A 22,405-nucleotide genomic window follows, 5' to 3' on the forward strand; every position below is an offset into this window, starting at 1 on the left:
CCAGAACCATCATAAATAGTTCGATTGATTCGGATCCGTCAGATAAATCCAACCCATTGACAGCCCTAATTACCATTGCAATATCTGGCCAGTGCCTTATTGCACAAGAACTTGCAGCAGTTCGGTGATGGGTAACTAACTGGGTATCAACTCTCAATCAATTCATACTGTTTTCTTTTTTTCTACTTGGTTCAGGTCTTATTCCTTGCTAATTTGACTCCCACAAGTAATGGGCCTCAGTCTGGGCTCTGAACAAAATTGAAGCACACATTTCTGGGCCGAAGTGGAGATGCGTTTGGGGTTTTATGTGTTTCTACTATTTGGGCCAATCCTGGGCCCAATAACGTAAGGAAGGTGGGCCGTACTTTTACCCAACAACATTAGCTCATCAACGTTCTCTTTCTTTCTCCTGCTGTCAAAAGAAGCACCAAGGCGGCGGGAAACACAGAAGTAGGGCTTCGCAGTTGGAACATAGCAACTAGCAAGCACATAACAAGCGGCTTCGAGCAACCACCGCAGTGACGCCGACGAACTAGCGAGGTTTCTGCCACACCGCGAGCCGCTGCTCTCCCGTCGCAGAAGCAGCGGCGAAGATGGTTAAGTCCTACCTCAGATACGAGCCGGTCGCAGTGTTTGGGGTGGTAGTTTCAATTGAATCCAACATCAGCTTCGACAGCTCCGGAAAATTCCTCCTCACCCCTGCCCTTGAAAACCTCGCCATTTGGAATGTTAGACAGGGCATCTGCTCTAAGGCCCTCTCCCCCTCTCCCGTATCTCATGGCCCCTCACTTGCCGTCACTGCCATCGCTTCCTCTGACTCCTCTTCGGTAATAAAATCTATCCTTTTCTTCGTTTCTTTCAAATTGCTAATGGTATTTCTATCTTTGGTAATAGTTGCGAAATTAAGACGACTGGGTTGTTTGTAGATAGCAAGTGGTTATGCGGATGGGAGTATAAGGATTTGGGATTGTATTAAAGGAACTTGTGAGGTCACACTGAATGGGCATAAAGGTGCAACTACCGCTCTTCGTTACAATAAGCTTGGTTCTCTGCTCGCTTCCGGAAGCAAGGATAACGATGTTATCGTGTGGGATGTCGTCGGCGAGGCCGGACTTTTCCGTCTTCGTGGGCACCGGGATCAGGTGTGCAGTTTTCTTCTGTAATGTGTGTTTTTGTTTCAAGTTGTAATCTAAGTTCTGTGGAAATACTGGGTTGAACTTTGTTTGTGCGTAGGTGACCGATGTTGTTTTCTTGGAATCCGGTAAAAAGCTAGTTAGTTCTTCCAAGGACAAGTTCTTGAGAGTGTGGGATCTTGAAACACAACATTGTATGCAAATAATTAGTGGTCATCATAGTGAAATTTGGTCTATAGATGTTGACCCAGAGGAGAGATATTTGGTTACTGGGTCGGCGGATCCCGAACTTAGGTTTTACACGATAAAGCATGAGTTGGTTGATAGAGAAACTTCCGCGAACTCAAATGGTTCTGAAATTGTAAACAATGGGGATGATGCTGCTGGAAACAAATGGGACGTCTTGAAGCCATTTGGTGAAATCCAGCGGCAAAGCAAGGATAGGGTTGCCACTTTGAGATTTAATAAGTCTGGAAGTCTACTTGCATGTCAAGTGGCTGGGAAGACAACAGATATATTCAGGGTTTTGGATGAGGCTGAATCCAAGCGTAAAGCTAAGAGGAGAATTCACCGGAAAGAGAAGAAGTCAGCAAAAGGGGCTCGGGAGGTAACCGAAAATGGGGACAGAAATCCTGTTGCTGGAGAAGAAGGAAATGTCCCTGTTGTAGTTTCTGATGTTTTTAAGCTTCTTCAAACTTTACGTGCTAGCAAGAAGATATGCTCCATTGCTTTCTCCCCGATTGCTTCAAAGAACTCACTTGCCACACTAGCGTTGTCTCTGAACAATAATTTGCTGGAGGTGTATTCTGTTGAAAGCAGCACATCCACAAAAATCCTTTCTATTGAGCTTCAAGGGCACCGTTCCGATGTTAGAAGTGTTACACTCAGCTCAGATAATACTCTCTTGTTGTCAACTAGTCACAATGCTGTAAAGATATGGAATCCAAGTACTGGTTCTTGCCTTCGTACTATTGACTCTGGATATGGTCTTTGTAGTTCATTTGTTCCTGGTAACCGGTATGCAATTGTTGGTACTAAAAGTGGGACACTGGAAATCATTAATGTTGGGAGTGGCACATGTACTGAAGTTGTAGAAGCTCACGGTGGCTCTATACGGTCAATTGCAACAACTCCAGATGGAAGTGGTTTTGTCACAGGAAGTGCAGATCATGATGTTAAATTTTGGGAGTATCAGATTATGCAGAATCCTGGTCAGGTGCATTCTCTTGTCTCTCATACTCTATCCTTTTCATTTCCACTTTAGTTTAACTTGTTAGGTTTATATTGTTTTGCATATTTCCTGAAAAATCTGGGAAATACACAACCTTATGTAATAAGGCTGATATTATTAGTAACAATAATTATAACCCTTCAGTTGTTTTGTAAAACATTGGTCATCTAGTAAAGAATTTTCTTGTGCTGTTGTTTCCTGATATCTATATAGCAATGATAATTTGGGAGCTCAGTTGGAACTTTCTTTTTGGAAACTCTTAAGCATCATGCTTTTGCAATAAATCAGTGGATTCTTCATTTTTTTTTTTGGATTTCAAAGTAAGCTGCTACATCGATTACCTGTGTTTGAGTCACTTACAAATCTCTACCGGTTCTAGTTCTGTTAATGGGTCAGGTCTGGGTTTGAGGTACTTAATTGGGTTGGTTTGGTTTGGGTCTATTGGGTTTGCCCGACCATTGATAGCCCTAGCTGGCTCCAGCTACTTTCACATTCCAGATTTTCTTTAAGGCATTGATGAGTAAACAACCAAGGTTGTGAACAAGACAACAAGTTGAGCTGACCTTTACCCAGCTTTGCTTAATGTCGGGAACTTTGGGTAGTAGTCAGGCCCAACTCAGTTTACCCAGCTTGTCTTAATATCGGGAACTTTGGGTTGTAAACAGGCCCAGCTTAGCCTTGCTACAAGTGTAAGGTGATTTTCTCAGGATTGGTTTGCCAAAGTTCTGTTTGGTGCAGGATTTGTTTGAATCATTTTATGTCTAGTTTTAGCATAGTTCCGTTAAAGGACCAAGGGTTTTAAGCCTATAAAGGCTACCCACAAGGTAAATAGACAGTGCTTATGGTTAACGGCAATTTTTCTTTTTGATAAGAAATGGTTAACAACAAATTGATTGATCACTTATAAAAAAACAACAAATTGATTGATCTAGCTGATAAAAAAAACAAATTAATTAATCAATTTAACCTTGTCTTAATATTCATAAGTAAATCACTTTATTATGATATCTGAGTGGACAAATCCCAAACCAAGCTGAACCCACACTAACATGGTTCTTGCTCTTTTAGTTGAAACTCAGGTTTAGATACAACCCATTAGAATTTAGCTCAGACTCAGTTAATTGACAATTCTAAATGAATGAATGGGTTTTGATGAACTCTCTCTCTCTCTCTCTCTCTCTCTTGTGTGCGTATGCATGCTCTCTCAATTTGAAGAACAAACTCATATCTTTTTATAGGATATATTTTGTGGAGTCATTAGCAGCTGTCTATACCATGTGCATGCATTTTGTTCTTTCCATCCAAAATATTGTTTTTGAAGTTTGAGCTCTGGAAGTTGTTGTAACATACTAACATTTGCATCCATTTACAACATCTCATTAGCTTGGGATTTTAAGTTGGTTGATTCATTTCTTGTGTTTAACATGCTCATCTTTCCAGGATTCTACGCACCTCACTGTGGCAAATGTAAGGACTCTGAAAATGGAAGATGATGTTCTTGTTGTTGCAGTGAGTCCTGATGCCAAATACATTACTGTTGCCCTGTTGGATTGCACAATAAGGGTCAGTGTAGCTTCTTTTACTCTGAAGTTAGAGTTTTTTTTGGATGACAAAGAAAACTTTCATATTTTCATTTATTCTAGAGAATATTCTCTTTGTCCAACATTCCAATATCACTTGTATGTTTTGTACTGCTTGCACTGACATATAGCTACTTTCTCTATATTTATTTATGGTGTGTTGGTATCGTTGTCTCTAATTCCATACTGGGTTTTAACTTAATAGTATTCTTTTCCTTCCTTTTTGGGAATGATGAAAATCAAGCTTGTGCAATAGAAGCAAAAATAATTACTAAAGGGTCTATATGCAGTAAGTTGCATTCTTTCTGATTAATCAAGAGAATGGCAGATTATAATCATCAGCAATTATTACAAGAGGCCAAAAAGATCAGATGGCTGGGTACCTTCACCTAAGAAATGGAACAAGTTGCCGTATGTGAAAAAATACTAAGAGTAGGATATGCCTTCTTCCATAAGGAAGTATTCACTATGGTAGCAAAGAAAAGGAAGACTATAGCTGCCATGTCCCGGGTATCAGTTCCTGAATAATGCTTTTTAATAATCTTTAATGCCATTTCAAATGGTTACTACTACCTAATTACAAGGTTTACCTGGTACACTTAAGTGGATGATCCTTTTTTTGGTTTTGGTATAGTTACTTTGATTTTTATCACATCCCAACCCCCTCTTTCTTCTGCCAACAAGAGATTTTTCAATAAAGAATTCCCTTATGGGATATCTGAATCTATATACTCATTCCAACTTCTAGATGCCTTTTTTTGGTCCTGTTAGATGCTAATTACTGTCATAAAATCGCCTAATACTAGAACTTCTACTAACCATGCTGAACCAACCCTTTGCAGGTATTATTTATGGACTCACTGAAAAACTTCCTCTCTCTATATGGTCACAAACTTCCTGTGCTTTGCATGGATATTTCATCAGATGGAGATCTATTAGTTAGTGGTTCTGCAGATAAAAATTTGAAGATTTGGGGTCTAGATTTTGGGGATTGTCACAAATCTATTTTTGCTCATGCAGACAGGTTTCTTTTTTATACTGTGTTTTATCACTAAAGTATGATGGATTTTGCATACAAAATGAAACAACTCATGGAGTTCTAATAAACTGTTTCCATGGCAGTGTTATGTCAGTGCAATTTGTGCGTAATACCCATTATGTGTTTAGTGTGGGGAAAGATCGCCTTGTTAAATACTGGGATGCTGATAAATTTGAGTTGCTTTTGACTCTTGAAGGGCACCATTCTGAAGTTTGGTGTCTCTCAATCAGCAACCGAGGTGATTTTGTTGTAACAGGATCCCATGACAGATCTATACGTCGTTGGGACCGCACTGAAGAACCCTTCTTTATTGAGGTACATGCTTTTATTTCGTTGTTTCATCTGGTATAGTTGCATACATGTAAGGCCGTATTATCATTTTGTTTGGAAATAATGGTAGCTTAATTACCATTTTCCTTTTGAATGGTTTGATGAGAAACCTAATGGTGGAAATTTGCGATCATTTCCAATTTCACTTAATAGACATTTTGGATACGCAGGAAGAGAAAGAGAAAAGGTTGGAAGAGATGTTTGAGTCTGACCTTGACAACTCATTTGAGAGTAGATATGCACCAAAGGAAGACCTCCCAGAAGAGGGAGCTGTGGGCATAGCAGGGAAGAAAACAAAGGAGACCCTTACTGCAACTGATTTGATTATTGATGCATTAGACATGGCAGAGGAAGAGTTGAAACGAATGGCTCAGCATACGGTATCTTAATTCTTATCTATTTTATTAATTTTCCCAATGAAATAACTTATGGAAATTGAAATTTGGTTGAAAACTGACTTGATTGAGTCCTAATCCATGGCCTAAGAAATTGAGCAAAGTATTAGACCCTCACCTCCTTTTTAATTTGTTCAAATGGATAGAACTTTTCTTCACAGATCTCTAATATGAAGTCTACAATTAGGTCCAAATTGTCTTTATTGTGATTGATACTATCATCACTATATATTTTCAGGAGGAGAACGAGGGTGGAAAGGCAACTGATTTTCTTCCAAATGTTATGATGCTTGGTATCTCTCCATCTGATTATGTTCTTCATGCAATTTCAAATGTTCACACCAATGATCTGGAGCAGACACTGCTGGTATGGGAATTTTTTTAGTTCTAATTAAGATCTTAAATCAAGTCAGCGTCCAATATATTTTCTTGCTTATTTAAGTTAGAATCAAGTTGTAGTGTTTATAGTGTAAACTTTCTCTAATGCCTTTCCTACTTTGTTTATTTGAATTTAAAGATAAAGTGATCTGAGTTGACACTTGCATTATTGGGTTAAATGAGTTGGCACTTCCGAAGCTATGACTTATTTAATTGGTTTCTTTGTTTGTACTTCCTAATTAGGGTCCAAATCCCAATTGAAAATAATGCTTCTTAGCCACTTTTTTTGTCATAGGGAAAATTGGAGTTCTAGTGTAGTAACATAAAGATGGAGTGGATTCTATAGCAGACCTGGAGTGAACTGGACAGACAGACTTTTGGACTGCAATCCAGCAATTCTTTTGGTTTTAGAAACACTGGTTGTCAGATTTTTCAACAGAAGTGATGGGGTGGTTTTCAGCAATTCAGCAGTTCACCTTCTCTTACATGAATCTTGGTTAACACTTCTCAAAAAAAAAAACACTTTCTCTCTTTATTTGGAAGAGATTGGGAGGCACCATCTGTAGTTGCACACCTTTTTAGATCTTCCATAATGAGCTGCTCCACACCCAAAGGCAAAAGATATTGACATATTGTGGCAATGTTCAAGAGGAGCAGTTTTATGGGGGTTGTTGAGTTAGAGGAATGCCAGAATTTTCATGGATCAGTATAAGCAAGTAGAGGGGAAGCAATAGAATTCACCATGATTAGGGCTGGTGTTATTGATAAAAAAAAAAAAGATTAGGGCTGCTGTATGTTGGTCTTTGTGGGAAGAAAGAAATAGCAAAGTTGGTCCAGGTCAAGAGGATCATCAGTCCTTGGATCCCCCCTCCTGCTGGGTATATAAAATTAAACTTTGATGGCAGCAGCATTGGGAATCCAGGACAATCAGGAATTGGAGGGGTTTTCAGAAATGAGGAAGGGAATACTATAGCCCTTTTCTCTGGCCCAATTGGAGAGGGTGACTCTCTCAGGGCTGAGATATCAGCAGCCTTGGAAGGGATGCAAAGAGCAAGAGAACTGGATATTAGGAGACTGATTCTTGAAGGAGATTCGGAGATAGTAGCAAGTTGGTTAAAGGAAGACAAGCCTGGTTTGTGGAAATACAACAATGAGAGGAAAAAAAATAAATGGCTGGCAAAGGATATTGAAATTATGTACAGCTGGGTTAAAAGAACTGCAAATTTTTTTTCTGACAGGTTAGCTAAGCAAGGGGTGTATAGGGCTTCTTTCTAATTCTGTTCTTTTTTGCTTGTGGGGGAGTTAAGACAGTTTACCTCCCTCTGTTTTATTGTAATACTTCCTAATTAATCTCAACGAAATTCTGTCATTGATAAACAAAAAAAATCACCATGATAAGAATTGCTCACTGGGTTTAATATGATGAGTTCAAAGGAATTACCCCAAGTGACATTCTAAGAGGCTGGTAGCCATGGATGATTTCCAGATCAGGAGGCAACAAAGCATAGCAAATTGGATTGCCCCAGTTGTAGTGAAGCTTAAATTTAATTTTGACTGGTGTTATTTGCGAAACCCAGGGTTGTCAGGGACTCAGGTGTGCGAGGAGCTGTCAGGGACTCAGGTGTGCGAGGAGCTGTTAGGGACCATTCTGGCAACATAATCCTCAGCTTCTCAGTATCAATTGGACAAGGTAATTCTTTGTGGGATGAAGTATTGGCTTTAATTCAAGGTCTGAAACTGATGAAGGTGCAGGAAATGAAAGATGCAGAAGAAACAAGGGGTGGAAGAAACAAAATTGTAACATTGATTAAGAGTTTGAGGAGAGTTAAGAGGGTTTACCTCTCCTCCTTTGTATTCACATTTGTACTCTGTTTTAAAATTCTTAATGAAAGATGCAGTTATTGATAAAAAAGTGAAAGATGTGGAAGTGGAGGGTGACTACCAAACTGTAGTTTCTTGGATGGAAGCTTGAGCATTAATCCCTCTGGAGTTTAGACACCTGGTGAGTCAGGCAAACTATCAAGGTGCCTCTTGAACATCTCATTCAACTGGGTCCATGGAAGTGCAAACATGATGGCGGGTTCTTTGGCAAGCGCAGGGGTGATGATGAGCAGCTACTTTGGGGTTATTCTGGGCTGGGATGTAATATGTACCAGGCTTTAGTTGTTTATGTTTAATTTTTGATGTATCAAGGCTCCATTGTTGGGTGGTGTTAATGAAATATTTGTTACTTGTATATATGTTCTTTAATATATTTTATGGGTCATTGGGGGAGCCTGTGACTGTGGTGTTTACCTATAACCTGGCTGCCTTGCTGTGGTGTGTTTGTGAGTGGTCCTGATTTGAGCATACAGTTGGTACTATATACACTCTTGCTCATTCTTGGATTTTAACTTGGGTACTGTGGATGAGGCATTTGGATTGCATATTATCCATGTTGTTTCTATATGAATTTCTGCTTTTGTCGTAATTTCTATTTCATTATGACTTTCATTTCAGATATTTGTGATTTTCATATTGTTTGGAGTCACTGTAGTGTTGGGTGCATTTGCTGTAAAGTAACCAATAGTGAAACTGCTTATATGCTTGGTAAAATTCTGTAGCACCAATATTTCCTTCTAGCATTTAATGCATTTAGTATTTTTTTATGCTTTTTAAAATAAATGACCTTTTTCTAGTATCTTGAATATTCTCTCTTCTCCTTTGCATCTTGGTTATACTTGGAGATTTTCTTAGCTTCTGGTTAACAACTTCTTTGTGGATGATACACTAACCATAGGCTTTTTGTTTGCAGTCCTTACCATTTTCAGATGCCTTGAAGCTTATGTCTTACTTGAAGGATTGGGCTTCCAATCCTGATAGGGTAAGGGTTTAAATGCACAAATATGTAGTACACCTGACTGCACAGTTATATGTTTACCATGTATTATCAAGTTATTTAAAATGGTTTTTATGTTTCCCTTTTCTTTGTTCTATAATCTGATTGCTGGGTTTTTCCATCAGTTTTGCATTGTTTCCTGATTCGAGTTTGCAATGCAAGGCATTTCATTGCTGCCTTCATTGGAATTCTTGAAAACAATGTTTGTTCATGGGGATATTTTGCTCTTCCTTTTTAAGTGTGCCGGAATATGTAGTTTTTGGTTCTTCCTATTTGTTGATCTTGGTGGCGGGTGGCCCAGGTATCACATCTTTCTAATTTACTTTCTGTTGGAATGCAGGTCGAGCTTGTTTGCAGGATTGGTACAGTTCTCTTGCAAATACATCATAACCAATTGATTACTACTCCTGCTGCCAGGCCTGTCTTGACTGTTCTTAAAGACATTCTTTATGCAAGAATTAAGGTAATCTTTTGATCTAGTTTTATGCATTGACCAAGGTGTGCCCCTTTTTGTTATCAATATTTCCTTCCTTAGTAGAAAATAATAGTAACCGAAATTAGATGGGGACTTAAATCTTCTGCATATCTGTACAGAGGCAGAATATTGATCAATTTTAGGTCTGTTGAGAATAGATTTGCAAAAGCAATTTATAGCATTATGAGGATGATTTTTTTAATGAAATTTGGTGCAATATCACTAATTTGTTAGTTTGAGAGGCTTCTCCCCAAATTTGTGGTTTTGCTGCATATCTTTATTGAAGCATGGGTCTCTGAATTTAGTTTGCTATTTCACATTTTACTTGTGCCACTTATCTGCTTGAAAAATCTCATTTATGCTGTGCTCATTAATCATTATATTGATGTGTCATGTTTAGTGGTTGTCCTAACTTTGTCTCTAGAAAGCATGGTCTTTCTGACCAAAGCTTTCCTTCGGTTTAATTGGCAATTTGGTATTGCCTGGGTTACACAGCAATTCAATATGAATGAATATTTTGAGCCTGCTCTATCTACTATATGGTTGACATCCTTCTCCACCTCTCCCATATTATGTGGTCAAACATTTATGAGATAAAAAATGTTTTGCCCTAACCTACTAGCTCATTTTAATGTGTCTTTACTGAACCAACATTGTTTATATTGCTATTGATGGGCTGTTGTTGCCATTGGGACCATTGAATGATCTCTTGATTCAATCCATCAAAAACCAAAGAAAAAAAATTCAATTTCTTGATTCAGGATCCATTTCTTAGATACTTGTTTAGGACAAATGTTATTCATACCCCTTGTTTTCAGCCATTTTTATATACCATGTACATACATTTCTATGTTTTTCCTTCAAACTTGATAGCCAAGCCTTTTTTTTTTTTCGGTATTATAGCCAAGCTTTTCAAAACTTGTGCTTTTGTAAGTTCATTCTTGTTGCTTTCAAACTTGTGTATTATAGCCAAGCTTTCAATCTTGATACCATGTTCTCATCAAAATCAATTACTGCTTAATGTATAAATTGTTCATTCTTGTTGCTTGGTGCTGGGAAGCCACAAATTGGTGATTAGGGTTTTCATTATAAGCCTTATTAATCATTTTACTTTTATTATACTTATTTTTAATTTGTTTAGACTATCATTTGTATATTATCTCCTAATGTATTTAGGGTTCCTAAAACTTTCTTGTGGTCTTATATTACATCGTTGACTGATTATTAGAATTTAGTTTAGTTTCTGACCCCATAATTTCTCTGCAACTGATATGATATGATCACAAAAAATATAAATATTTTGAAAGCACTTTATCTGTCTTTAATTTCACATGCTTATGTCAAGGGTCAATTAATGTCCTATGTAAATAGTCTTGTTTTTCCGAATACTTCTATGCATTTTTCATTTTAATATTTGTTTTTTTAAAGAAGCAAGGTCTCCTTACAATTGATTCTTTTCTTCGTGTGATGGACATTTTTCTCTGGATACGATCATGTTAACAAGCAAGGACTGAGTAGTTGATGGTCTAATGTGTTTTCATTTGTGTCAGGATTGTAAAGATATTATTGGTTTTAATCTTGCAGCAATGGACCATCTCAAGGTGAGCAAATTTAGCTTGTCCCGACAATTATGTTGTATTGTATCAAGTAGACTTAAAATGTCCCAGTTTCATACTTTCGTTTGGTATTGCAGCAATACTTGTCTTTGAAATCTGATGCTCTATTCCGAGATGCCAAGAAAAAGGTAGAAGAAATCCGTTTACGACAAGCAAGACGTCTGGAAGCAAGAATGGAGCCAAGAGAAGAGAAGAGGAGAAAGAAGAAACAGAAGAGCTGAGGTGATTTGCTTGCAGTATAAGAGGAGCTCTATCACATCGAAGGATTTAGAGATAAATGTCGATGGTCAACCAGGCTGTAAATCAAGGTTGACATCTCGATCTGAGCTGGTTGGTTAAGGCTTGTCACATAATCTACGGTTACGGTACATCACAGAAAAGGTGAGATTTTCTTAATTGCAGTTTAGGGCCCAGAGGTGATGAATAGTCAGTCTATCAGTTTTGATGTAACAAGCATTTTTGGCGGCTGGAGTTCAATACCCTTTAACCCCTAGAAAGTAAAAAAGAAGGAAAATTCATCCTCATTTTTTGTTTTCATTCATCTTGGAGACTGGCAAGTCTGATGTAAATTTTGACGATGATTTTGGTTAATATGTGCTTGAGAAAAGTGAGTCCAATCTTAGTAAATTGTTCGGCTACTTGGGATGTTTATCTATAATGATATTGGTGATATTTGATTGTTTTACATATACTGTGCTGCCGTGTGCGATTGGGAACCTATAGTTTGGTCCAGGCCGAGCCCTATCTTGCCTTGGGGGCTTTGGCCAGGCTGGCCAGTGTTGATATCTGTCATTTTGGCACAGCAAGTATACTTTGATTTTCTCTGCTTTTTTTTTTTTAATTTTTTTCAATGTTAATGTGCAATATAGTGCACCCCTCTCAATCCAAGATTCGGATAGCCGGGGGAAGTTGGGCTATAATTCTACTGTCTCACTCACCATTTTACCATCTTTTAGGTCTATGGATGGATATATGACAGTGGGAAAGGAAAATTTTAAGAATTAAGAGGCATTTGGGATGTCATGTGCTTTGGATATGCAATTATGCATAGAATTGCACACGCCTTTCCAAAGTGGCAGACATGGTAGAAAAAAAATTCCCCAAAAGGCAAAAAGCACATAAACATTTTTTTTTATAATTACACAAATAACATTAAATGATTAAATCTACGACTAAATGATTATAAATAAGATGTAAATACATAAGAGATATTTTAATAATTTTTACAAAAGAAATTTAACAAAATCAATTAAATGGAGTTAATGGGGTCGAGAGGCAAGATTCAGCCACAGATCGCGTTACTACCAATACAATTTGCTATTGAACTTATCTTTTTAAATTTATGTGATATAAAATTAAAGCATCTTTTTAAATTTACTATAAATTATATTATTTAATATATTAATTTAAAAGAGTGGGTTTGCCACCCAAATGGAAAGGCGGTTCCATTTAATTATCTACATCAAATTGGTCATTCTGTGGTCAAGGTTTGGAAAGGCAATTTTAGGAGACATTGTGAATCTGTGATATGATTTGGATATACATGGAAATATGTTAGGAAAGTAAACTAAATCCTTAAAAAATATATTAATAAAAATAGAGATAAATTTTATGACTGTAAATACGTTATATACAAAAATAACCATTATGGTTTATATGAGGTTTGAGATATTAATATAAACCATTATGTTTTATATTAGTATATATATCTTCTATTATATACAGTTTGTCCTAATGGTTATTAATACAAATTGTATTGACATAAATAACATTTAGTAAATAAGTTATATACATAATAAAGAACTAAATGTTCAGAAAATCAATACAATTTGTATTAATATTTATAAATATATTAAATAATTAATTTTAGTATTTATGGAGATAAATCCACTAAGAAGCGAATCAAATGGATATGATTATAACAAGCAATTAGGGTATGGGCGTATTGGTATGACAAATTGACCATTCTGGCCATCCAGTTTGGCTGCAGTTTAAAAACACTGAAGTCGATTCCATGTATTATTCACAGGCAATTAAAATGTGCTGACGTCTTATTTATAGCCAACTTATTTACATGGTGTTTGGAAGCGCGGCCGCTTTTTGGGATCGAGTTTCAAGAAAAAACACCCATGCTTTTAAGACCTGTTTTTCACAAAAAAAAAATATTTCTGCCACATAGGCAGTGAGCAATACTACGCTATTTGGTAAGGTGATTTTCATCACCGTTTTTCATGTATGTGCTGACAGGTAAATACCACATAAGAGACACATCAGTCAACCGTTGGGGGAAATGGTTCACTGATGCATGAAACGCCAAATTTTATTGGTTGGGTCCCGATTTTCGAAGCATGCCCAATTTTTTAATATTGGCTGAACCAAACAATGAGATACATGGGCATTTGTTGAAACACCTATGTGGATCCGTCATGGCACTGTTTTTTTGAAAAACGGCTACGGTTCCAAACATCCCCTTAGTTGTAGAAAGTATTATTTTATAAAATTTGTGGCTTCCTTTTATTTAACCTTGGGCCTAATATAATGCGATTAGATTTGATGTCAAAGATTCAGCTACTAAGGTAATGTTTGGCATTGATGATGATTCCTCCTTGCTGATTATCTAGAAAGTGGTTTTTGAAAAATCACCAAAAATTGTTGTTTGGTATCATTTATGCCATGTAAACCAATTTTTGAGAAATCTGCTTTGAGTCTGTTAGGTACTGATTTTTAAGGGCCGATTTATTTTTGTATTAGAGTTATTATTCAATGTTATGTTATATGTCATATCATCCTCGAAAAATCGGAATCAGGAAATCATAAAAAAAGGTGATCCCTGAAAAGGGTTGATTTCAATAATTGATTTTGGCCAAATTTCTGAAAATCACCAAAATTGGCCAACCAACAGAGACCGATTCCTTTAACGTTGATGTGGCTCTAACATGGCAGTGATTTTCAAGAAACCATCATCGATGCCAAACATCTGGTCTACAGCATCATGAGTGGATTTGATATCGAGGATCCAAATATCAAATTCTTGAGACTATCCGATAAGGTTGATTGGTTCCACTTCCACCACGAGGTTTTTTCTTCATGGCTCTCTACGTTAATGCTCTGTACCCATTTGCAAACCAAAAAGGTCAGGTCCCATGCTCTCTATTTACCAATATCAAACAACATGGTGGCTTAAATAATTCCCTTTAGCCTGTAGAATGCCTGGTTATACAGAAAACTATCCAAAAAGGTTACAAAGAGCGTAGTTAGTCCATAGTTCTTGAGAACCATACAATAGAAGAAACAAATAAAAACACAATAATGATTTAGCTGAAGGTTACTCAATATCAACACATCAAAATCTACATGCACGGCATCCTTTAGCAGGCATTGCTGTAGATTTGATATCGCCTTTTTAAGCATTGCTCCTACAATAGAAAAAGTTAACAGTTGTAAACAAGCAACTCATCATAATTTCGATGTAAAGATTTTTTCTAGGTGAACAAGGGATTTTCATTACAGAATGAAAAAGGTGAAGCTGCTAATGGTGATCATGGAGCAGCCAGGATTTGGGCCTATGCCGGTAAATACATTCTATTTAATACATATATGAGACCCAGCCTGCAAATTTCCGGGCCTCACACAAAACTCAGGCCTAAGCCCAGAAATTTGGTACTAGGCTTAAAGTGATCATCCCTACAAGCAGCTGCAGAGTGAAAGATTCATGCAGCTCTACAGGGGTCACAGAATGCCAAAGGACACAAATAAAAATAAAATAAAACAAACATGGAAAGATAACTACAGTTGGCACTTTTTTTCTGTATTCTGGATGAAATATTTTTCAGGTATTTTTTATGATATCAGAAAGGTATGATACCTGAAAAACTTTAAACAATTGGAAGCCCATCTGAATCTGGATGAATAGCAGTTGATTGGTTACGAATTGGATGATAACCAGTTAATTGGTTATATGATACCTTTTCACTTTTCAGTATCATAGCGGACTCTTTTGTTGAATATGCTATCATCTATCTTTATTTTATAGGAAACAGGGTTCTGTTGAAACCCAATCTAACCCCCTACCCCAAAAAAAATTAAATAAAACGAAAGTAAAAAATAAAAGAAAAAGAAATGAAATGAGAAAAACCAAAGGCCAAAGAGGATTGAAATAGAGTATATAAAGGGTATAATACCATTTGTTCTTTTTCGTTTTTTGATGGATGGGAATACCATTTGTCTTTTTTTTTTCCTTTTATATCATTGTTTAACTGTACAATGATGGGCCCCCAATATGTTGTCATTTGGGAGAGGGGTTCCAATCACAGTTCAAGTTTGACAGATTGTATATTTGTATTCCATGCATTTGTCTAATAGATGCAAGTTGTTGCTTACATATTTTCTATTGGATAAGAGGCTTTAATGCTTGTCCTTAGTTGGCATAGACATTCAATCTCACTCGAGCAGTAACTTCTGGGTGAAGTTTCAGTTCTGCAATATATTCTCCAGTTTCCCGGATCTCTGGAAGAGAAACAATCCGCTTGTCTACATCCCTACAGGCAAAAAGGTGGATAGGTAAGGGTATTATATCAACACAATCAAAGATGACACAGAAGTACTTTCTATTTCATTATCTGTAATACAGTAGCCTGTGGAGGTAAATGTCATGGAAATTGACTGTTCAAATAATAAATTAGGGAAAATTCCCAATTAGTACCCTGTACTTTGGGCCTGTTCACTTTTTATCAATGTTTGGATGGTTGATAAAGAGAATTAGATGACACTTGAAGGGCATTCGTGTCTTTTCAAATGCGACTTAACAGTTGATTAACAGACTGATTAACAGTAGGTACTGGATTGACATATTTTGAAAGTTTGGGTACTAAATTGTTGCGTTTTAAAGTTCGGGGACCAAAGTGACACCAGGCCCAAAGTACAGGGTACTAATAGGGAATTTTCCCAATAAACTAATAAAAATAAATTTATGAAAACAATCATTTCTAGATATGTGATGGTTAGCTCATGGCATTATTTTTTTGAAGAGTTTTTTTTTAGCTCATGACATTATTAAACAATCATTTTTTAAGTTACTGTTAGGTTGTATTTTTCATCTTTTTTCCCTAAAAAACTATTTAGAAAAAAAATAGTATATTGGTGGTGTGGGAGCAATTTGTAGTTGTAGATTGGCAGTTGCGGTGGAAATGATGATGAGAGTTGTGGTGATGGTGGGTGTTGTTATATATAGATAATATTAACCTCCTGACAGATAAAGAAGACGAACTAATACATGGTAATGAGAAAACATATATTAAGCATTCAAGAAAAATCAATATTTAATTAAAATTTTTTAATTAACCATCTATATGATTCACTGTGCATTTAATTTTAACTATGAGAAAGTATATGATACTCCAGACACATCAAACAGTAGATATAACCTTAGTCTCATTCATTCAGAAATGTTGAATAGGTGGGTAGCCCCTTTGGTGGAGTATAACACACTACCTCATTGACTAAAACTCAAAGTCTCAAACATTTCAAAGTAATATTAATAAGCAGGCAAAGGGTCTAAATTTGGTTGATCCAACATTGAGATGCTCTCCATCACTGTCTGAAAATGAGTTGGTAGGTACAGTCCCTACACTATGATGTGCAAAGGCAGAGTCCCCCCATGTTCCTAATATCACAACAATTTAGGCATTTATGGAACAATATTTGCATATTAAACATTACTAGAACATCATTGCATAACAAACACCAAATATCTACTTAACTGTCTATCCTCTAATATCATGTTCCATTATCCAATAACATCTACTAGCATCATTTCTTGTATTAATGTGCTGGGCAATCTCTGACAGTATATTTTTATGAATCTACACAAGGATACAGACATGGTACCTTTGAAGCTGTGCTTTGATAATGTCCACAAGATCTTGGGCAGTAACACTGGAAAGAAAAAAGTGCCTATGAGACACAACATTGAAAAGATGATTCAAGTAAGTTGTGTAGACTTGCATTACAGATCCACTTACGTTCCAAAGATTTGTTTCCCTTTTCCGCCTTTTCTTTTCACCTTGAAAGCTCCAACTGTTTCAAAAATTGTAGCAAGCTGTTGTGCTTCTTCTTTTACCTGCACACAAGGGTATAACATGAAAACCACAACTTACCCATGATTGGATAGATTGCTAGGGTTACAATTCCACCAGAAGGGAAACAACAGAAAGGGTGAGAACATGGTACTTGTAAGGCCCAAAAGGCACGAAGTGAATATAGTTTGGAAAATGCACTTCAATTAGCTGCAACATTAGACAAAACAAACCCAAGGTCCTCAACAAGACAGGAACGGGTCTTCAAATTACCAGAGCCAAGGTTCTCATATGCTATGGCTCTGTTTGGAGTTCCTGATTATGTAGAATCTCCATGCCACCCCAATTCCAGGGAAAATACCAGGTTATAACTACAGGAAGGGCCATTAAAATGAGAAATGGATCAACGACCAGATTGGATGATAAAAAGAAAAAATGGAAAAAGAACACAAAAGGAAACAGTGAAAACCAACTAATACCCACCAAAAATAGAAGAATCCATTGTCATATTTTTTAGCATAAGCAGATAGATCAAAAGAAAAGTTGACTATGTTTACAATATAAGGAAAAATAAGTATAACAAATAAATGTCTGTTAGTCAATTACCCGCTTCTTCTCTGCTTCGATTCTCTCCTCTTCCATCCGAATTTCCCTGGCAAAAGAATCAGGAGAATACCATCATCCTTACATCCGAAACAGTATAATATTCTCTACAAGATATTGCATATACATATGCTGGTTATCTAAAAGTTAATAAAATATTGCTTTCCTAAACTTTTATGTTTATGCCTTGTAATACACATCATGTGACCTGAAACCTTTCATTTGTTATATATTCCATTAATGGCAATTTCTTTGTTGTCAGCTCCAACCTTTTCATTATTTGTCCATTCTTTCATCTATAGTAAGATATTTTATAAGGTGAAGTTAGGGAAATGGGAAGAAGGAAACAAGGGAAAAAGACTTGCTGGAAAGACCAAATAAGAGAATACAACAAGAAGCATAAGAGCTGAAAAAGAGAAAAACTACATGAGAGTCATTGACCACTCAACTCAATTCAACTCAACAAATCTAAACTGTAGGAGTGAGCTATGTGAATCCTGGTTTGCCATTGCACTCTATCAAGGGCCACTTAAGCCTCCAATTGATTGGGGTACTCAAACCTGAAGCCAAGGACCCAGCATCTCCAATAAGGTAACAGAGCCTGCTAAGATCATTTTTTTTTCAAGCAAATATTCTGATGGTCCTTATCAAAGTGCAAGAATTTCTGGCCATGGCGGTTCTCTTTGTAACAGAAAGAATATGAAAGTGTAAATCCCTGGTATCACAAAAAGGATCTGTGTTTTGTTACAGTTGCCTTCTCCACCTTACCAGAAGAAACAGTAACCATGGCACCAAAAGCTGAACGATTTCCCAATGGGTAGCCATCAAGATTCAGTATTATGGATCCCAGATTAGGACTCAGGGGGTATGTCACACTCCAAGGAAGGAAAAGGCCTAGTTGTACTATGAGGAACCGTTCTCTTACTATATTCTGAAGAAATTACCATCATTAGATGTCCAGTTAGCAACCAAAATGGTGATCCAATTTAGAACATCCTAATTGGAATGATTTTCCAAAACACCATAATAAAACTGCAACAAGCATCAATGTTTCACAAACAAGCAAAAGCCAATTCCAAAGAAGAACTAACAAATTCTTAGGGATTTCGCTGTTCATACTGCTTCAAAATGATACACATACACTTACCAGTAGACTTGGTGCAATGGTAAAATCAAATGATGGCAAGCTGAGATTCTAGGAGCTATTGAAGGGATACAAAGGGTCAAGGAAATGAATGTTAAAAAGTTGATTATAGATTCTGAAATTGTGGTGAATTGGCCAAAAGAGGACAGTTCTATGCTCTGGAAATACAGCAATGAAAAGAGGAAGTTCAAGTGGCTCACCAAGGACATGGAAATTCATTGTACATGGATAAAGAGAAGTGCAAATGCATCGGCAGATGGTCTAGCTAGGCAAGAGGTAAACAGAAACACTATATTTTGGGCTGTTTTGTAATTGCCTCATGGTCAGGATGTACTTTGAGTTGTTGGGAGTAAAGATTCTTTAGCTCCTTCCCTTGTAATTCTGATTCTCTCAATCATTAATAAAATTTCATTGTTATTGATAATATATATATATATATATATATATATATATATCCGAATTCGAATCCAATTAAAAAATTCAATATCCGAATTTGATTCGATATCCAACGGATATTGAAAATTAATATTTGAATTTGACTAATTAATTATTTTAGGTAATTAATAAATATATAAAATAAATATTTTATCTATATAAAGTATACAAATATATAAATTATTTATATAATTTAATTATTATATATATATAAATTATATAAAACATTTAAAAAAGTTATATATTATATATAAGAATTAAATAACCGGTCGAATTCGGATATTTATTGAATCGAATAAGGTCATATCTGAATTTGAATCCGATTAGCTATTCAGTATGATGTATGAATAGGATATCTGAATTTGATTCGATTATGTCGAATCTCGAATTTGAAATCGGATTTTCAAATACTGTTGACACCCCTAGTCATGAGTTTGAGAGAAACGATTTTGTGCAAAAAAAAAAAAAAGAAGCGAAAAGTTAGGTCCATATCCAGTCTACCCTCCCAATTCCCCGGATTGCTGGGGCCATCATTGGGTAATGGCCCTTACTTACCTGTAAACTTGCAATGGATGAACAAGTGATTCACTGCATCCCCATTGGCTAGACATGAACTGTAGACATAAAGACAAATCTTCCATTTGAGCATGTTTTGTAGCATTGATTGACGTTATCCACTTATGGGCAACTTCCCACCTAAATTCCTTGAGCTTGAGAAAGGGGACTTCTTAAATAGCCATAGAGTAGAAGTGTTATTCCTGTGATAGCCGTAATATTGCTTGAGGCCTTTGAAGGTCCATGCCCTACTGTCTGAATCTTTAGGAAAAGGAGAAATTAGTTAAAGTGATCAATGAAAGAAGGGAAGACAAGATTTTAAGGTATCTAACTTGTTTAGAGGTCTTCTCTCATATTTCCTTGCTTCTGTTAACCTACATTATATGGATGAATATATATCTTCCAGAACAACTCTACCCACCGCGTTTCTTGAGTACCCAATTAATTCTTGATCCTTTTTCTCTACATCTTCTAAATGTGTTTTAAGTGAACTAGATTACAGTCATACAAAAATTAACAAGATTTGTGCATAATATGTTTTAGTCAGAAGAGCTACTTTCGACTCTTCCAGTTCCAATTCATGTACAAGAAGAATATAAGAGCGAAAGGTGTTTTCTTTTATAATTACTTGAGTAAAACGGGAGTGACAATTTGGGCCTTTCCCATGGGTAAGAGGTAGTTCCGGTAAAATCCAGCCTTGACGTCGAGAAGTTGCCCTTTCTTTCCCAGCTCTGGTATATCATCCTTCAGAATTATCTGCACAAAGCAGCAATGACCCACAAATAGAATTCAACAAAAAAGTATAGAAAACCCGATAAACCACCGTCTTCAAGGAAAAATAAAAACCCTAGCTACCAGAAGAGCAAAATGATAAACCGAAGTAGCCATGGCCACATCTCATCTCATGGACGAGTACCTTCCTGGTCTTCTTGGCTTTCTTTTGAGCCACAACCGCCATTGCAACCCCCTTCTCTGATATTTTTGAGACCTCACTGTTTATCCTTCCACCTAAGCTCTGAAACCAGGAGGAGGAACTCCACGATAACGCTGCTGTTGATGCCATTGCTAGTCCTCTGTCTCCTCTTTGGGTCTCTCTTCACTCTTATCTGTTATCGTTGAGCCTCGTTAACGTTCGATCCCAGGGAACCCACTTTACATTTGTTTTTGTTCGTCTCTTTTCTAAATAATACCCCATTCTTTTGCAGATAACTACCATATTGCCCTTACTGCAATGGGTGCAAAATAATACCCACGTATGGGCTGTATTAAACCATTAATAGGTTATTATTTATTTTAAAGGTAAAGTATTAATTAATTATAAAAAACATAATTAATTTAAAAATATATTATATTAGATCCATGAGAAGTAGAAGATGCATAGATCTAAGAGTGCAAGACACAAATTATATGCACCTTTAAATTTCAATTACTAAAATAATTATTTTTTATTTTATGATTTTTACTTTTTAAATTATAAAAAAATTAAAAATATTTATTTTTGGTATAAATTGTTGATTTTAAATTATATTTTATGATTTTTACTTTTTAAATTCATGGATTTAATAGATCATTCATAGATCTGTCTTAAACTTCTTCCCTACCATTTAAAACAAAAAAAAAAATTATTCTTTTTGTAATTTTTAGATTCTCCGATTTGTTTGGAAAATGAAATCCATAGATCTATTAATCTATACTACTTTAAAAAGCATGAATAGCCTTAGGAATATTTCTGGATTTTTTGAGGACAAAATTTACCCTTACACATTTAAATTTATTGATAAAAAATGAGGGCAAAATAGTAATCAATTATTGATATTAAATGAGTTGAGAAGAGACAATTATAAGATATTCAATGCATTCAATTTCCTCTCATTAAATCCAAAAATTAATGTATTAATTTGCATTCACCCTCATTGAATCATATATTTAAGGCATTTTGTTTCTTCTCATCATTAAATTCTATTAATTAAATTAATAATTCCAATAACATGAAAACATGGGAAATTGTCTAAAACTCACCATGAGTTTTTAACATTTCTCTTAAACTCACAACAACTTTTCAAAATGTCTAAAACTCACCATGTCACTAACTTGACATTAAACTGACTAATGGGTGTTAATATATTACCATTTTAATCTTCATAGAAAAATATAAAATATATACAAAATAAATTAACGGGTGTTAATATATTACCATTTTAATATTTAGGCATGAAAAAGGAAAAAGTTCAAAAAAAGTATTTTCAAATATAAAATACATAAAACATAGAAATTACAAAAATATAAAATTATAGAAATTGCAAACAAAATAAAAAATATTTTTGAATTATAGAAACTATAGAAATTGAAAAAAAAATCAGAAAATAAAAATTTTAGAAAAAACACAAAAAAATTATAGATTGTAGAAAATAGAAAAATGTAAAAAAAATAGAAATTATAACAAAACACTAAAAATGCAAAAAAAAAAACAAGAAAATTGAAAACTGAAAAATACCATTTTTCCTCTAACTCATCATTCAAGGGTAGTTTGGTCATGAAA

The 22,405-nt window shown here is 35.7% G+C and overlaps 2 protein-coding genes across 2 annotated transcripts; one reads left to right on the forward strand and one right to left on the reverse strand.

Annotated features, from left to right (window-relative positions):
* The first annotated feature begins 411 nt into the window (after nt 1–411).
* On the forward strand, nt 412–11,742 carry LOC104604572 (transducin family protein / WD-40 repeat family protein). The gene is made up of 12 exons (XM_010268972.3): nt 412–827; nt 927–1,142; nt 1,234–2,349; nt 3,805–3,927; nt 4,787–4,968; nt 5,067–5,298; nt 5,484–5,693; nt 5,947–6,075; nt 8,881–8,949; nt 9,305–9,427; nt 10,990–11,040; nt 11,133–11,742. The coding sequence occupies exons 1-12, from the start codon at nt 594–596 to the stop codon at nt 11,274–11,276; spliced, it is 2,829 nt and encodes a 942-aa protein (XP_010267274.1). The 5' UTR covers nt 412–593; the 3' UTR covers nt 11,277–11,742.
* A 2,466-nt stretch (nt 11,743–14,208) lies between these two features.
* On the reverse strand, nt 14,209–21,012 carry RPL9 (ribosomal protein L9). The gene is made up of 7 exons (XM_010268973.2): nt 20,783–21,012; nt 20,495–20,622; nt 17,736–17,781; nt 17,076–17,173; nt 16,942–16,989; nt 15,436–15,593; nt 14,209–14,471 (listed from the first exon to the last, which is right to left on the reverse strand). Exons 1-6 carry the CDS (start codon nt 20,927–20,929, stop codon nt 15,473–15,475), a joined length of 588 nt encoding a protein of 195 aa, XP_010267275.1. The 5' UTR covers nt 20,930–21,012; the 3' UTR covers nt 14,209–14,471; nt 15,436–15,472.
* Between the last annotated feature and the right edge of the window lie 1,393 nt (nt 21,013–22,405).

The sequence above is a fragment of the Nelumbo nucifera genome, chromosome 6, assembly GCF_055504915.1.
Source record: "Nelumbo nucifera cultivar China Antique chromosome 6, China Antique-T2T, whole genome shotgun sequence".
Taxonomy (NCBI): Eukaryota; Viridiplantae; Streptophyta; class Magnoliopsida; order Proteales; family Nelumbonaceae; genus Nelumbo; species Nelumbo nucifera.